We start from the raw sequence: 14,262 nt of genomic DNA, 5'->3' as shown, positions 1-14,262 counted from the left end.
ACAAGGAACCTCTCGCCACATGCCAGGAAACGGGTGCTGCTGTGGATAGGGTCAATGCTGTTGATGCTTTCATCTGCAACAGCAGCAAACCCACCCAAATATGTGTGTTGCCTTTCCAAATAGCAGGAAGGCTTCTGGACAGTCAGAGGTGGAGATGGTGCTGGGCGACATCCGATCTGGCCTCCCCCCCAAAACACGTGGACGGTAACCAGGGTGAGAAGGCCCATATTTATAATGAGACCTGACCGCACGATACCGAATGCCGGAAATATCGTAAATAAATATTTTGCAGCCCGAAATGTTTATGACGCGTCCGCTGCGGGAGCATCCCAGAGCTTTTGTTCTGTCAGGCAGAATCCAGCCAGCCAGCCAGTGGTCAGCAACACGCTGCATGAGCTCCGGGATTGTTTTCTCCTTTTTTATGCTCTGTCTTTCTTTTTTTGCTTTGTGTACTGTCCAACTGCCTGCTGTACTTCCCATTGTGGAACAGTTTTGGGCAGTGTTCGTACCATAGAACGCCTGAAACTATGCAATCTGGTTGTAGGTCGAACATATCGATGAGTGTTCCATGGTAGATATCGTACCACGGATGATTCGCAAAGGAATAGATCATGTTTTCGTGTTGTACCGGTGACCTGTTCGGGTCTGTCTGGAGATCTCAACGCGTTTTTTTAAATTATACAACCATTAGGAGCATTGTCTACCCGTGTATGCGATGAGTCTACAAGAACCAGTTCTGTAGCAATTGAACCAAACAAGTTTGCAAACCGAACAAAAGAAAATAACAGCACAAATTCTGGGTGGCAAAATTGGACGAAGAAACTCATTCTCCAAATTGGTAATGAATCGATTCCGTTGAGGAAAACATGAAAACGATGTGCCGATGTTTGAGAAGCACGTATGAGACACAGACCCGAATCGGTGTTTAATTAATACAAGCATCAAATAATGTTACAAGTGTGTAGTTTCGGGCCTCTTCTAACAGGTTTTTTTCTGTCGGCACGTGTCTTTTGTAGCCTTTGTTGTTGAAGCGACTTAAGGGTACATTTGATGCTACCATAACACATCAGTTCAAACACAATTGTATATACTTAATACGCTTGTCAACATTACAGCCGTTTGCATTTTTGTGCAGTTTGTTTTGTTGTCTTTCATATGTGTGCATTTGTTTATGTTGTTTTTCTTCGTATGGTACAGTAATTATTTGCTCCCATAACGCACACCGTAAGAAGTTGTTATTTAAACAATATTTGCGATTTTGAGAAGCTGTAATGTAGCTCACTTGTAAATAATAAATAACGAAACCCGTTAATATGACGCGCAACAATTCTCACAAAACTTTAAACCCAACCTTACAAATCACAATTTTCATTCACCACGCACCTATATGCCCTGTATCAATCGATTCGGAGGTTGAATCGTATCATCAATCTGTCCGTTTTTGCCTGGCCTGGCATCAGCGTTCCCGCTGACCAGACGCTTTCAAATTAGAAAATTATCACCACGTGCAAACCATGTGCGCTCGGAAGGCTGGAATACAAAAACCGACACCGAGGAGAGAGAGAGAAGAAAAAAACACCCTCCCAAGAGGGGTGGCTAAATAAATATGAATGCCGTCTGGTGGCCGGCAGGCCCACGGGTTCGATGTAATTTTATTTCTGTCCAGTGAAACCGTTCTTCACCATCTTCACCATCTGTTTCGGGAGACTCCCGATAGGGTGATGGGCCGCAGCCCGAGGAGAAGGAAAACTCACTGTACACTGGACACAGTGTTTTCCGACCCGGTCGTTCAGCCAACGTGTGCCATGCTGGACGCGCGTGTGTTCCGCTGTGGTCGTGTCAATGGTTGGGAATGGTTTGTGTGGGGTTTTTTTCTTTTTTTACATTTTCGCTCGCTTCACTCTTCGGATGCCATTCGCGTCTGCAGGCATCTGCCAATCTGGCATGCTTCAAGCTCGGATAGATCAACAGCAGACGCGCTGGTTCGTTGCTGCTGCTGCTGCTGGAGCAGCAGTGTGCCAGCTGCAGCAGTAGTAGTAGCAGCAGCCGCTCGAGAGTCGTTTGCACGCCCCAGCATTACAACGAAGCCAATAGTTTTGGCCCGGCGCGAGGGCGAACCCGGGCGAAATAGGTGAACGGCACCGCTGAGCCGTTGGCACCTGTCACTGGCAAGCTGTTTCCAATTGATTAAATCGAAAAATGTTTGAATTAAATAGCGCTTGGTCGGGCGATTTAGCGGGAAAATGGACGTGAAGTCCGAATGTGTAGCAGGGAAAGCGTGCGGTGGTTTGATGCATCTGTTCGCCGATGCTGTCGTCGAAGGGCTGTCGATGATTGGATTCACCTGATACGTTTGAACGGCCAGTCGGAATGGATCGAAAATCATCCCCGAGACACTCTCCCTCCAGACCGCTCCGGAACACTCCGGGAGTTTGATGCGAATCGATTAAGTGACGTCCTGTTTGAGGGATTTGCTTGTGCAAGTGTCACTATTTGTACGTTCGGCATCGGGAAGGATTAAATTTCAATTGTTATTACTCTGATCGCTCGTCGCGTACTGTATTCAGGTCCAGACAGTAGCCCTAGACAATGAATAAAAAAGGCCCAGAACAGAAAGACCCTCCACCACGCAGACGATAAATCTCTCGATTTGGTCGATTTGCGGGGTTTTTTTTTTCGCTCCCCACCCAAACGACAAGCACGTAAGGAAGTTGGCAACTATCATCGGCAATTTTGTTGTTGCTCGACGTCCGCTGGAGAACCAGGAAAAACACGGATCCATGCGTTGTAGTGCAAATCGTCCGACTGTTGTTCCATTTTCAGCGCTTACCATCGCGGCTTCTTTCATGCGATCACGATTCTACGCAGTTGTGAGTATTCCCATCGAGGCTTTTCATATTTGTGCCGTGTGTCGTCGCGTCGCAAACGTATTTTCGGGTAGCGTTGTCCATTCTTTGTGGGTGAGCTTTGTGGTGATTTTGAACTACCAGTCTATAGATTCGCTGCTATCTTCGCTGATAGCTGACTGTCGATTGTTCGCCTGTTAGTATTGTGCACAGTGGATGAAACCAAAATTGATTTCAGAATTTTAGGACATATTTTCACAGAAAAAGGGTTCCTCAATAATATTTACAATTTCAATTCTATTTTGTTTTAGTTCTTAAAATGATCGCAAATTGCATACTTTAAGGGGCCAAAAGGGAAAGATACTAGATATCTGCTGTTGTTCATTCTGTTTGTTTTTACATTTTTTTATTCCTTTTTTTCTATTTTCTATTGCTTTTCCGTCTATTGCAACTTCAATTTCTTTGTTGTAAGTGTATTGTTTCCTTATTTTTATTGTTTATTTTTCTAATTTGTCATTTTCCTGATTATGTTTTCTTCTTTTGCTATTTTAATCACTTGTTATTTGCATCCATTTTTTTTTCTCAAATTCGTTACACTCTTTTCCACTTTTGTATTCCACTTTTGATATTTAATTTTGTTTGGTTTTCGTTGTTCTGTATTAAGTTTTTATAAAAAAGATCCATTGCGTTGTGTTATAATTTTACTTAGGTATTGGTTTGCTTCGAATGCACTTTCTAAGTTTATTTTCTTATTTTGCTTTTTTAGTCTTATAAGGTTTTCTGTTCTACCGTTTCTGTTTGTTTAACTTTTTTTTTATCTTAGCTGTCTCTATTAGCTCGCTTGTTTATATGTTTAATTTTTTTATTTTTTCTGTATGGAATTTTATTCAAGCGTTTTAAACTTACTTACATTATTTGAATTATATCAGCTTCGAATCAAAAAGTTTTTGATTTATTAGTTTTTGTTTATTTATTTCTGTTTATTTTGTTTGAGTATTTCTTGATACTTTATTCTTTGATATAACTTTTATTTATTAAACTAACAAATTTTTCAATTTAAATGTTTGTATTTAAAACATTAAAAAAGAACATTATTTCAATTAAACAATCCCATAGTGTACACTACTGCAGAAAACGCATTCAAACTGCTAAAAGCAACTTGGACTGGGCTGCGAACCAACGCCACACCATGTTCGGCGTAATAGGTTGAAGTGTCATGTTCAGCGTGTGTCGCTCCATCGTACACAATGCACTTGTACACCAATTTTTACTCACCTCGTCCCGCTTTTTTTTCAGCCGGTCGAAACATTCTTGATTGCAGCAGACTGCAACTGCCTGCAGTCGGCACCTTCACGAACTATTTCTACTCCGTGGGGCGCGCGCACATCACTTAGCGCGTTCAATCACGGAATAAAGGATTCCGTTGCCGCGGAGTGGATCCGATCGGTAAAAGGTGACAGTCAGATCAATTGTTCATCGTTTGCATTGTCGCGCCCGTCTGTCATGTTCTTTTTGTGGGGCGGATTCCTATCACCGTCTACCTGACGGTGAGTGCATCAACAAGCGGCAGAAGTTCGAAAAAAAAAGAAGGCTACAGATTTGTCGGCAAACTCTCAATTTCCTATCGCTGGAACGATTGCATGGGAGGTAACAGGATGCGAATGGAAGCACGGAGGATATCAAGTAGTATTGCTCTCTTTCTTTTTTTGATTCGTTTTTTGATCGAACGAGCTTGTCAGATGCAAGTGTATCGTTCGAATGGACTACGGTTCAGTATAGGGTCGGGTGACGTTTGCTAGCGCTTTTATTCGAAAGCAATCAATGCATCGATATGATCATGCAGTTTAGTGATGGAATGTGATACACTCTAGTAAAAATCATTCCTTTTTTTGCTGTAAATACATAAATTACTTTGCTTTTCTCAGAACAAAATTCAATAAAAGTACTTCATTATTTAAATAATTTTAATTTAAAAGGTAATTTCTGAATCGAAAAAAACGCTCATCAACACTACCTTCAACGACAATCAGCTGTTCAGTGCTTTTCGCTTTATTTTTTTTCACCATTTTCCGGAAAACTCCCCATGCGCTTGGTGCAACACCGAACGCCGAGTGAGTGAAATTATCCATTCATGGTAAAGTTTTTGGTTATGACAGTTTTGTAATTAGTTGCAAAACTGATTGGTTGACTGGTTGAGCACCCGATTTAACGGTGTGTGTGTATGTGTGTGTGTGCGCGCCCTGAACTGACGAAAAAAGGCACATAAACAAAGGAGAAGCGAAAAAAAACACGGCCAGGTTGGTTGAGTGAAAATAGTGTTCACTCACTAGTTCGCCCTCTTCTAGCGGCGAATGGCTGGAATAGTTTGCCCAGGGACTGGGTATGAATGAAGGCTTCATTTGCTTTACAACCTTGACACCCCCTCGTGCCACCACCTCCAACTCCTCCTTCCACTTCCGGCGTGAGTGTATGTGACATCGGACCTTCGGGTTTTGTGGTGTATGCCGGGGCATGGGATCCCCAGTGTAATAGAGCGTATCCCACCGTTAAAAGGACCGCTTTTTCCCCAGACGCGCACCTGGATGATGGAAATCGGTTCCGAGAACTGTGACTCTGTGTGTTTGTGAGTGCGTTTGAGGGAACGCTGAAAGGGAATATTTTTCCCACCACCACCACCAGTCGACGTGCGTCACCAGGCGTCTCCATCGGGTGTGGTTGATTTTCCTACAATTAAGCGTTTACTCTCCTCGGCGGGGCCGTCCGTTTCGGGAGCACCCGGTTGAACCGATTTTGATTGAAATTTCAATTAATTTCTTTCTTTTCCCACACACACACACCCACAAGCACGCACGAGACACAGAGACAAATACAGAGCCGTAGTAACCACAGGTAGCCATGTCGCGTTCACCAAAGCAACTCACCAGGGAGTGCGGACGGCGACGACGACACAGCGTCCTGTCACAAACATTGACTGATTTTTCTCGCTCTCTCTGTCTCCACCTTTCTCTCTCTCTTGTATTGATCCTTCAAACTGATCTGATGTTCTGTGTTTTATTTCTCTCTCTCTCTCTCTCTTTTTTTCTTCGTTTTTCTCGTTCCATGTTCTTTTCATCTTTCAAAACCCACCCGAAACGAAATCAACGCCCCGGTAGCAGCAGGCAAAGAACAATGCCGCACACCGGACTCACCGGAGGGGGCCCGCGTCGTCGCACCCCGCTCGCCCATCTCGCCCCAGATCTCGCAACATCACAGCACGCTGGTACCGCCACGATCGGCCTCGTCACAAGTCAATCGCCACGGGAGCTCATCCCCGACCGGCACTGTCAATGGCAGTGGCGGTAGTCTTGGCAGCCTAACGCCACCGCCCGCCATTACGCCCGCGTCGGCTGCCGCTGTGGCTGCGGCGGCTGCCGCGGCCGCCGCCCAGCAGGATACGGCCAAGCTGCTGAAGATCCGCCGGTTTCTGGGGGCGCTCGTGCAGTTCGGGCAGGACGCGAACGTGGACACCGGTGATCGGGTGCGCTCGCTGGTTCTGTCACTAGCGGTAAGTGTAGTTACGTGTGTTTGTGCAGTTTTAAGACAAATTCCGTAGTTTTAAGTAGATAGGATAAGTAGAGTTAAGAACTGTGTCTCAGTAGTTAAAACGCATTGTTTAAGGCAAAATTGATTTTTTTCCTCTAACCCTCTAAATGCTATTATCTTGCATGTAGCATTTTAATATAGCTTTATACAGGCTCTTTAGGATTATTATTATTCACCTGTTATCGATTCCATTTTTAAGAGTCATTTTAATAAGCAATTAAATTCATATGATGTGCCACTCCTGGAGTACGTTGGAAGAATACGTTATTCGAACCTTAACATTTGAACAGGAATACGTCCAAGGGTGGGAAACTAAAGCATGGCTCATTCCTGATAATATGCTTAATCAGATTATGTCCATCTAAGGGGTTAATCAAGTCAAGGTGGCCAGTAGCTATAGACCAATTCCGCTGCAGTTCTTCTAATTTAGATACGATGTAGCTTAACTTCGAATGTCTCAAAGGAATAATGGGTCATAAAACACCATATTCTTGCTCTCTTGTTCACTCCATCAAATTAAAGAACCTAGAATTTTTTAACCTTAAAGAGACTCCAATGTAAATTTTGAAAATCTCAAGGAGCATATCGTGTTTATTTTAACCTTCACAGATGCCTCTCTCAATTCCTAGAAAAATAACTTGAAATGGAAAAGACTAAGAAAGAATTAATTGTTTTCTTAGCCATATCTGGACCTTAGTTGTTTGGTTGATGGGGTTATAGTGTCTAGCAATTACATAATGGTAACAGAAAGCGTTTTCAAGAGAGCAGTCTATCGTTCCTGTCAAAATCAGATCAGAGATAAAAATTAAAATTATTTTTATAGTAAATTGCTATGTATTACACGAGGTCTTCTAGTGCCTCTTTAGAACGTCTCAGGCAATTCTCACACAATATGAAAATACTTTAAATAATCTTTAGAAAGGCCTAACGTAGTCAACTTCAGGCTTCAATTAGAATATATGTGAGAAAAGTTAGAGGAATCGAAAGGCGTCGATCATCTCATCCCCTTTAGTACAAAGGACAAAAGTCTCAATTGATAGACTCGTTTATGACACCAAATCATACCCAGCTACTATTAGTGTATGTAGTACGGAAAGCATTAGATTTAGACAAAATCACTGTATTGTTGAATTAACCAGAATCACAAGACTTCAATGCCTCTAATATCTTCTCCCTACCAGAGCGGTACCATCACGGTGGATGAATTTCAACTCGCAGTGCAAGAAGCGACAAACTTCCCGCTCCGTACCAACGTAGTACCGTTCCTGAAGTCACACGTTCCGGTGCTGCAACGAGAGATCAACATTCTGGCACGATCAAACAAGCAGGTGAGCTCTCTATTTCCATTTTACACCCAGTTTACATAGTACGTTTCTATATAGGTTTGTGTTGATCACAATCCCTTGCCATTGGTTTAGAAGAAAGGTTTATTTTGTCCAACACAAAGTTCCTTCCCATTAAAAATGTACTGTGACAATAATAGAAAAAGCCCCAAGCACACACTCTCGTCCTATTCAGTGCATGAAAAATGTAGTCTTCGCAAATAGGAGCGAATTATCACCCCAACCGGCAAAGAACCTTCCGCTCGTGGGAACTATTATCCTTGCCAACTTCTGTTGCTGTTTAGGTTGCGTTCTCTTCGTTGTGACTCCGGAAAAGGAACTGCGCGCGATGATGATTGACGACGACGACGACGGTGTGGGAACGAAAACAAGAGCCACCGACCACGGAAGCGTTGGTCTGCGGGTGAAGATTTGGAAGAATAGAAAGAAAATACCCTCACCGCTAAACGGTGCGGATGGGAACCGTTTTTCCATGGGACCACATCCACCACACACACACACGCGTACGCACCACGAAGAAATGAAGAACTGGAAGCTTTTCCGCAGGGCAGGGCAGCAACGCTCGTTTCATCCAGACCGCCCGGATTTTTCCTCGACCGATTGAATGCCGTGCGATCTGAACATACGCTACAAGTCCCGCGTCTGGGGCTGGGAAATTCTCTTCCTCTTCTTTTCTTTTTTCGCTAAATACTCGCAAGAAAGAACTCCAGTGGGCGAGAGAGCCGGCGGGCGAACGCTTTGAGGTCGTGTCAGGACGCAGCAGTTTGAAGAATTTTCCTACCAGCGTGGATGGCGAGTGGCAAGGAGTTGCGGTGGTGGGGAAGAGAGAAGTGTAACACCGGTGGCGAAAAATGCACGGAACAGTTAGAAAACACTGTTTCCGATTTTAATCTTTTTGAAAAACAAATTTCGGTGTATTCCGTGCAGCTGTGACACGCTCGGTTTTATCTGTGGCGTGCCGGGCGCACTGGGAGTTCCGGTGCTGTCCGTGTGGTTGTTGGAGTGTCTAAGGGTGTGTGTGTGTGTTTTTTTTTTTTTGTTTTTCATTCCCCACCTCGTCCTTCTCACACCACCAACACTTTTCTTCTCTTCCTCCCGCCCACCCCCGGGCCCAATGAACGATTGCTTTCGTGTGCGGTTTTTCGTGAATTGCTCGCAGCTTTTTGCGAGAGCTTAGTCTGATCGCCGTCTCTGTATATGTGTGTGTGTGTGAGTTCGGGTGCGAAATTTTGTGGAAAAATTGGGACCGATTCAAAAGCAATAGGGATTGGGGAAATGGGGGAATTACTTATGGCGTGTGCATTCATCGTGCGTGTGAACCATTCCATTTGGGTGCTTCAATGCAAACGGTTTTCAGTTTACGCGATGGGAGTGTTTTAAAGTATTTTGAAGTTTTTATTGTGTTCTATCTGTTCCGTTTTATTTATTAAGGACTCTAGAGTAATCTGCAGTTGTTTTATCGACTCCCCTAATTGAAGTAATTTTCAAAGTAACGGCCATTCAATAACTCTATGCTGAAGATGCCGCAATACCCAAGAGTTGGGTTCTTGGTAGAATTTAAGACCAGTGCATCGCTCTATTGATTATCGATCGAAATCGAATCGAAAGATCGATTTAAATTTCAAAAAGAAAACGAGAAAAAATAAAACCCATTATTATTCTCTATATCAGAAAGGTAGACTATGTAAGCCTTTATTCAGCTTCTAAGCTACCAAATACCAGAATCGTTTAGCGATATCAACTGATCATTTATTTGCATTGATAGATCATCAATCTAAGCAGGGTGAGAACAGACAAATAATGTAATATTTTGATCAATATTACTATTTTGGCCTTCCAAAGTCCCGTCGAGGAAAAGACTTGGGAAACTTTATTTCTACTAAACTTTTCTTGGAGCACTGGCAGAATTAACCTTAAGGTCCTTGAAAAATCAGAGACAGATATTTGGTTTATCAACATCTATCTAGGACATCTTATTAGAGCTCTCCACCGGTTTGAGAGATGATTTTGTGTTAATCTGGAAGTTATTATTGGTTATTATTATTAACTTCCGAACTACCCATCAGGGGAGCCAACCGATCTGAACATAAATCCCGACGAGTCGTGCAAAAAATAGGCAGGCAATTCATGTATATGTCTTTGACACTTCAAACACTTCAAAAGCTCTGAATTACGTTGACTAAATTTACCCTCGTTTGGATAGTCAGTTTGGGTTTGCGAACTGGTGGCTGAGACGATAACGGCGCTGGTCTTCACATGCCAGGACCGAGGATCAAATCCCATGCAGATGTCCTCCCCGTAAAATCAAGTCACAGAAAGCTAGAAATGACAGAAACCAACAAGAAAATCTGGAAATAGTCGAATGAAAGTACCGGAACGATAAGTTGGAATGAAAAGGCGAAGAAGATTTTAATAAAAGAAAACATTGATTCAAACATATTGTTTGAATGGCATAATGTAAAGGTTTGTGCAATTTGGTCCAAGGAAAATGTTGATCCATAACAATTTTCATGAAGCCACTATTTCTCGATAGTTTCTTAGGAATAAGTTCAATTTTAAAAAAAAATTATTTATTATGTAAAAATCAAACATAAATATGATTCACAAAGCAAATAAAATAGTGGCATGAAGAGAACTACTCTCGTACCCTACCCAGCGTGACAAGTTTTTCTACCCAAGCTGTTGCAGTCAGCAACATATGGCTAAGAGGGTTTTTTTTTGTTTTCCTTCTCAACCCCCTTGCTCCCTAGCTCGTTGCAAAAGTTCTACTTCCGATCAAGGGAAGGAGCATTGACTGCACTTCATCATTATTGTTCAACAGCTGGTGCCACCAGCGTTAGCTTCCGATATGATGTTCACCCCGGACTGGTTCAGCTGGATATCCGCTTGGTGTACTCGAGAAGTTGAAGTTGAAGTTGTGGATACACTGATGGGAGTCTTAACATAAGATTAATTTTATTTATACAATGAGAGTGTGAGTTTAAAACTAGACCACGGATTAAGTTGTTACGATATTACTGAAGGGACGCCAAAACACCTGAAGACTTACTATCAATTCTCTCCCATTCCAGACATCTTCACAGTACGTACGAGCCAACGAAAGCAGCGTGATGGAGTACGTACAGAACTTAGCCGAAACGGCTGAAATATTCTTGCCCCACGAGGGCACCTTCGCCTCCTCGGTGACAGCTGCGGCGGCGGCAGCGGCAGCCGCAGCTGCGGCAGTGGCTAGTGGTGCTGCCGCGGGAGGACCTGCTGCCGGTGCAACCGTCAACGGGTTGGGACTGAAACGACGAGCTTCTGATAAGTAAGAAAACCACAGTAGGAGTATGTTTTGGACGAGATTTCTTATAGTTATACTTTCTCTTTTCCGACAGCTTATACGACACACATTCATCGGGACCTCCGGAATGGAGTGACTACGTGCTGCCACCAACCAAACGTCCCCATCCGTCGCTGTTGCTGGCGTCCGGTGCATCACAGCTCTATCCCGGCCATCCGGCTCTCTTCGAATATCAAAACGGTGGCCTACATCCACATTCCGATGGTTTGGTAAGTGAAATCGAGAACTTGACATTTCGATAAGCTGTTAGTCTCAATGTTTATCTCCGTTACAGCATTCCATTCATCGAGACGATCGGGATTTGCGGGCCGGCTCTACCGAATCTCATCGACCACCGAGAATTCCACCCGGTGGAGGCAGTGGTGGTGGTGGTGGTGGAGGCGGTGCTGGCGGTGGTAGCAGCGGTGGAAGTACCGGTAACGGTACCGGAGGTAACAGCAGTATAGGCGGTGGCTCGATCGGTGGAGCAAGCGGTGAGGAGGAGTGGAAAAACATTCACACAATGCTGACCTGCATTTCGGCGATGGTGGAGAAGACGAAGCGAGCCATCTCGATACTGCAGCAGCGTGGCATCGATAATAGCCATGCGCGCGATCATCAGGACACCTCGATGGCGGACATCAAGAGACAAACGGAGGAAAAAATATCCGAGTTCCGACGCACTGCGGAAGAATCTGTTAATCAGGTATGTAAAGAGAGAGGTCCTTGGAGAGGAGAAAAGTAATCGGGGGTTCTTTCTCGTCATAGGTTAAGCGACAAGCTGTTATGGAGATACAGCGTGCCGTTGCAGCTGCCGAAGCCAGAACACTGGAGATGATCGCCCAGGAACGGTTAAAGATGGAGAAGCTGTACGCGGACATACATCGCAACAGTGCCGATGATGCGGAGCCTCCGATTACGAGCGGCAGTCAGAATGTAATGTTCAGTTGAAACGATCGAACAGGGGCCGGTGAGAGTCGCCAACCTATTAACTAGTGATCTTTGCCCGTTTCAGGCATGCTGGAACTGTGGACGAAAGGCAAACGAAACCTGTTCCGGCTGTAATCTGGCCCGGTACTGTGGATCATTCTGTCAGCACAAGGATTGGGATCAGCATCATCAGGTAAGGGTTCGCCAGGACTTCCAGGTTCCTGAGACGATTGATTCTGACGGCCATCTTGCACTCCCCAGGTCTGCGGTACATCACGCGCAGAGAACAGCTTTCAGAAGCACACCCAGAGCTCGCGTACGTCTATAGCGTCCCGTTCGACGACGCCCCAGCAGCAGAGCAACAGTACATCGAACGGTACGGCATCCGCCGCAAAATGACGGACTAAACCGCTGAAACCTAAGAAAAAGTATCTGTGCTAGTCAAATTATCGTAGCAGTGCGAATGTGGTTCGTCTGAAGGTTCTACCGGATCATCAGGATCGTGCAATGCACGGTGCAGGAGATCTGTTTCGCTATCTTTCCTATGATCCCCATCGTTTTAGGGCCCAGCTGGTAGGCTTCAGTAATTTTAAACGTAGACAAAAGATACGATCTTTTTTTTTCCCTCGATTGCACCTAGCAGCAAGTATGATGCGCTAGTCCCTACAGTGGACCCGATAGTGCGTAGTGTTGATTGGTTGATCTTGCTAGCTAAAGTTAGTTCAATACCTAAGTTTCGATAAATACACACAGTGCAATATGACAGATTCCTTTCGTTGTCCAAATGGGGAGGGGGGCTTTGTCCTTAAGTATATGATAACACGCGAGGGCAGGTGGTTTTTAGGGATAGCAAACAAGCAGCCAAACGAGTAGAATTTGAACGATACTAAATCCCAAAGTAGATGTTGACCAAAATAACTATTAAAAACTAGCCGTAGCTATTGTGTAAGCAAGCAAGCGAATGAAAGATGGACGTACAATTACTACAATACATTGGAGCGCACCCTACGCGCACTCACATTAGCAGTAGCAGTCTCTACCAACACCGAACGACACAATTCGCTGAATGCACCGTACCACTGCACCACCACTGATCGTTTCTTCTCGTGTAAGCACTACCAAAACCTCCCCACAATTACAAATACTAGAATTCAACGTCTAATGATCGAGAGTAGTGTTGCGGTTAGAGTATCGGTTCCGTTTAAGTTGGAATAGGACGCAAGCGTTAGTGGTCGAGATGTTTCGTTTCTTTCTTTGAACAACCGACTGTAAGCCCACCAAGAAAAAGAAGGAAACGCACGTTACATGACAAACTTAGCATTTTCTAGGTGTTGTTTTTTAAAGGAATTAAAGAAAAAAAAAAGCTAGCTCAAGTTGATTGGTTGATGACCAATTCTTCAGCATCCTGTTTTAGCAGTCTTGACACTTTTTGTTTTCTTCTTAAAACGGGCAACGGTTTGTGTTAAGAAGTACTAACGGTCCTACTATTTTGTAGACATTCTGATTGTTAACTAATTTATTTATCTAACTTTAGCGTAATTTTATTTCCCGTTCTAGTGTAGCAACGTTTTTTGTTTTCTACAGTCCCAATACCGCAAACCCGTAGCAGCACAAGATCTGACTAAACAGGCATGTTAAATTAAGAATGTGACTCTTGAAACCCGTAAAACAGGAATAAAGTACGTGATTTAATCACCTAGATGCGTTATTTGGTTAGAGCTCCCCGCCGTTTCAACTTTGCGCGTTTCTAGTGCTCCAGTTTGTTGATATACCCGAGGTACCCGGGGGACCAGGGGGAAGGCCCGTACCCATAAAAATAGCATTGACAAACAGCAAACGCACCATTACTGCAGTACTGTACATAGGCTACCACTTTCTGTACAACTTTATCACAAACTCTTTGTCACTTCGACGTCGTGTAACAGCAGGCGATGTAAAATTCAACCACTAATGAAGAAATAAAATCCAAAACTGTATTTGTAAAACCGAGCACCAAAATATTGTTGGTATACTTATTTTAAAATATTTTTTTTTTTGAAAAGATAAAAGAAGTTACATTATGTTTTTAGCAACAAATGGATCGCATTAGGTTTCAGATGACTGACGATCCAGCTATTAATGCCATTTAAAGCTATCTTCGTGCCTAGAATAGGCGTGGTAAGCTTAAAAAGCGAAAAAGTGCACTAACTACTTTCAGCATGCTTATATGCAGCTTCTTAGCTGTTTAAAGGCTCATCGC

At 43.8% G+C, this 14,262-nt stretch overlaps 1 protein-coding gene across 3 annotated transcripts in view; it reads left to right on the top strand.

Annotated features, from left to right (window-relative positions):
* The window catches only part of LOC118504078 (protein CBFA2T2), a 79,981-nt gene extending 65,968 nt beyond the window's left edge, over window positions 1–14,013 (top strand). Inside the window, exons 3-10 of one of the 3 annotated variants that reach the window (XM_036038143.1) lie at window positions 6,002–6,390; window positions 7,610–7,756; window positions 10,843–11,078; window positions 11,149–11,323; window positions 11,389–11,799; window positions 11,862–12,029; window positions 12,109–12,216; window positions 12,285–14,013. In XM_036038143.1, coding sequence (XP_035894036.1) covers window positions 6,002–6,390; window positions 7,610–7,756; window positions 10,843–11,078; window positions 11,149–11,323; window positions 11,389–11,799; window positions 11,862–12,029; window positions 12,109–12,216; window positions 12,285–12,422 — 1,772 coding nt within the window. In that variant the 3' untranslated portion in view covers window positions 12,423–14,013. Of the gene's footprint in view, window positions 1–5,998; window positions 6,391–7,609; window positions 7,757–10,842; window positions 11,079–11,148; window positions 11,324–11,388; window positions 11,800–11,861; window positions 12,030–12,089; window positions 12,217–12,284 lie in introns of those variants that run through there. The other 2 variants (XM_036038142.1, XM_036038144.1) reach the window with 2 other exon arrangements.
* Window positions 14,014–14,262: the final 249 nt, after the last annotated feature.

This window comes from Anopheles stephensi, chromosome 2 (genome assembly GCF_013141755.1).
Source record: "Anopheles stephensi strain Indian chromosome 2, UCI_ANSTEP_V1.0, whole genome shotgun sequence".
NCBI lineage: Eukaryota > Metazoa > Arthropoda > Insecta > Diptera > Culicidae > Anopheles > Anopheles stephensi.
This window is presented reverse-complemented; position numbering and strand designations above follow the sequence as displayed.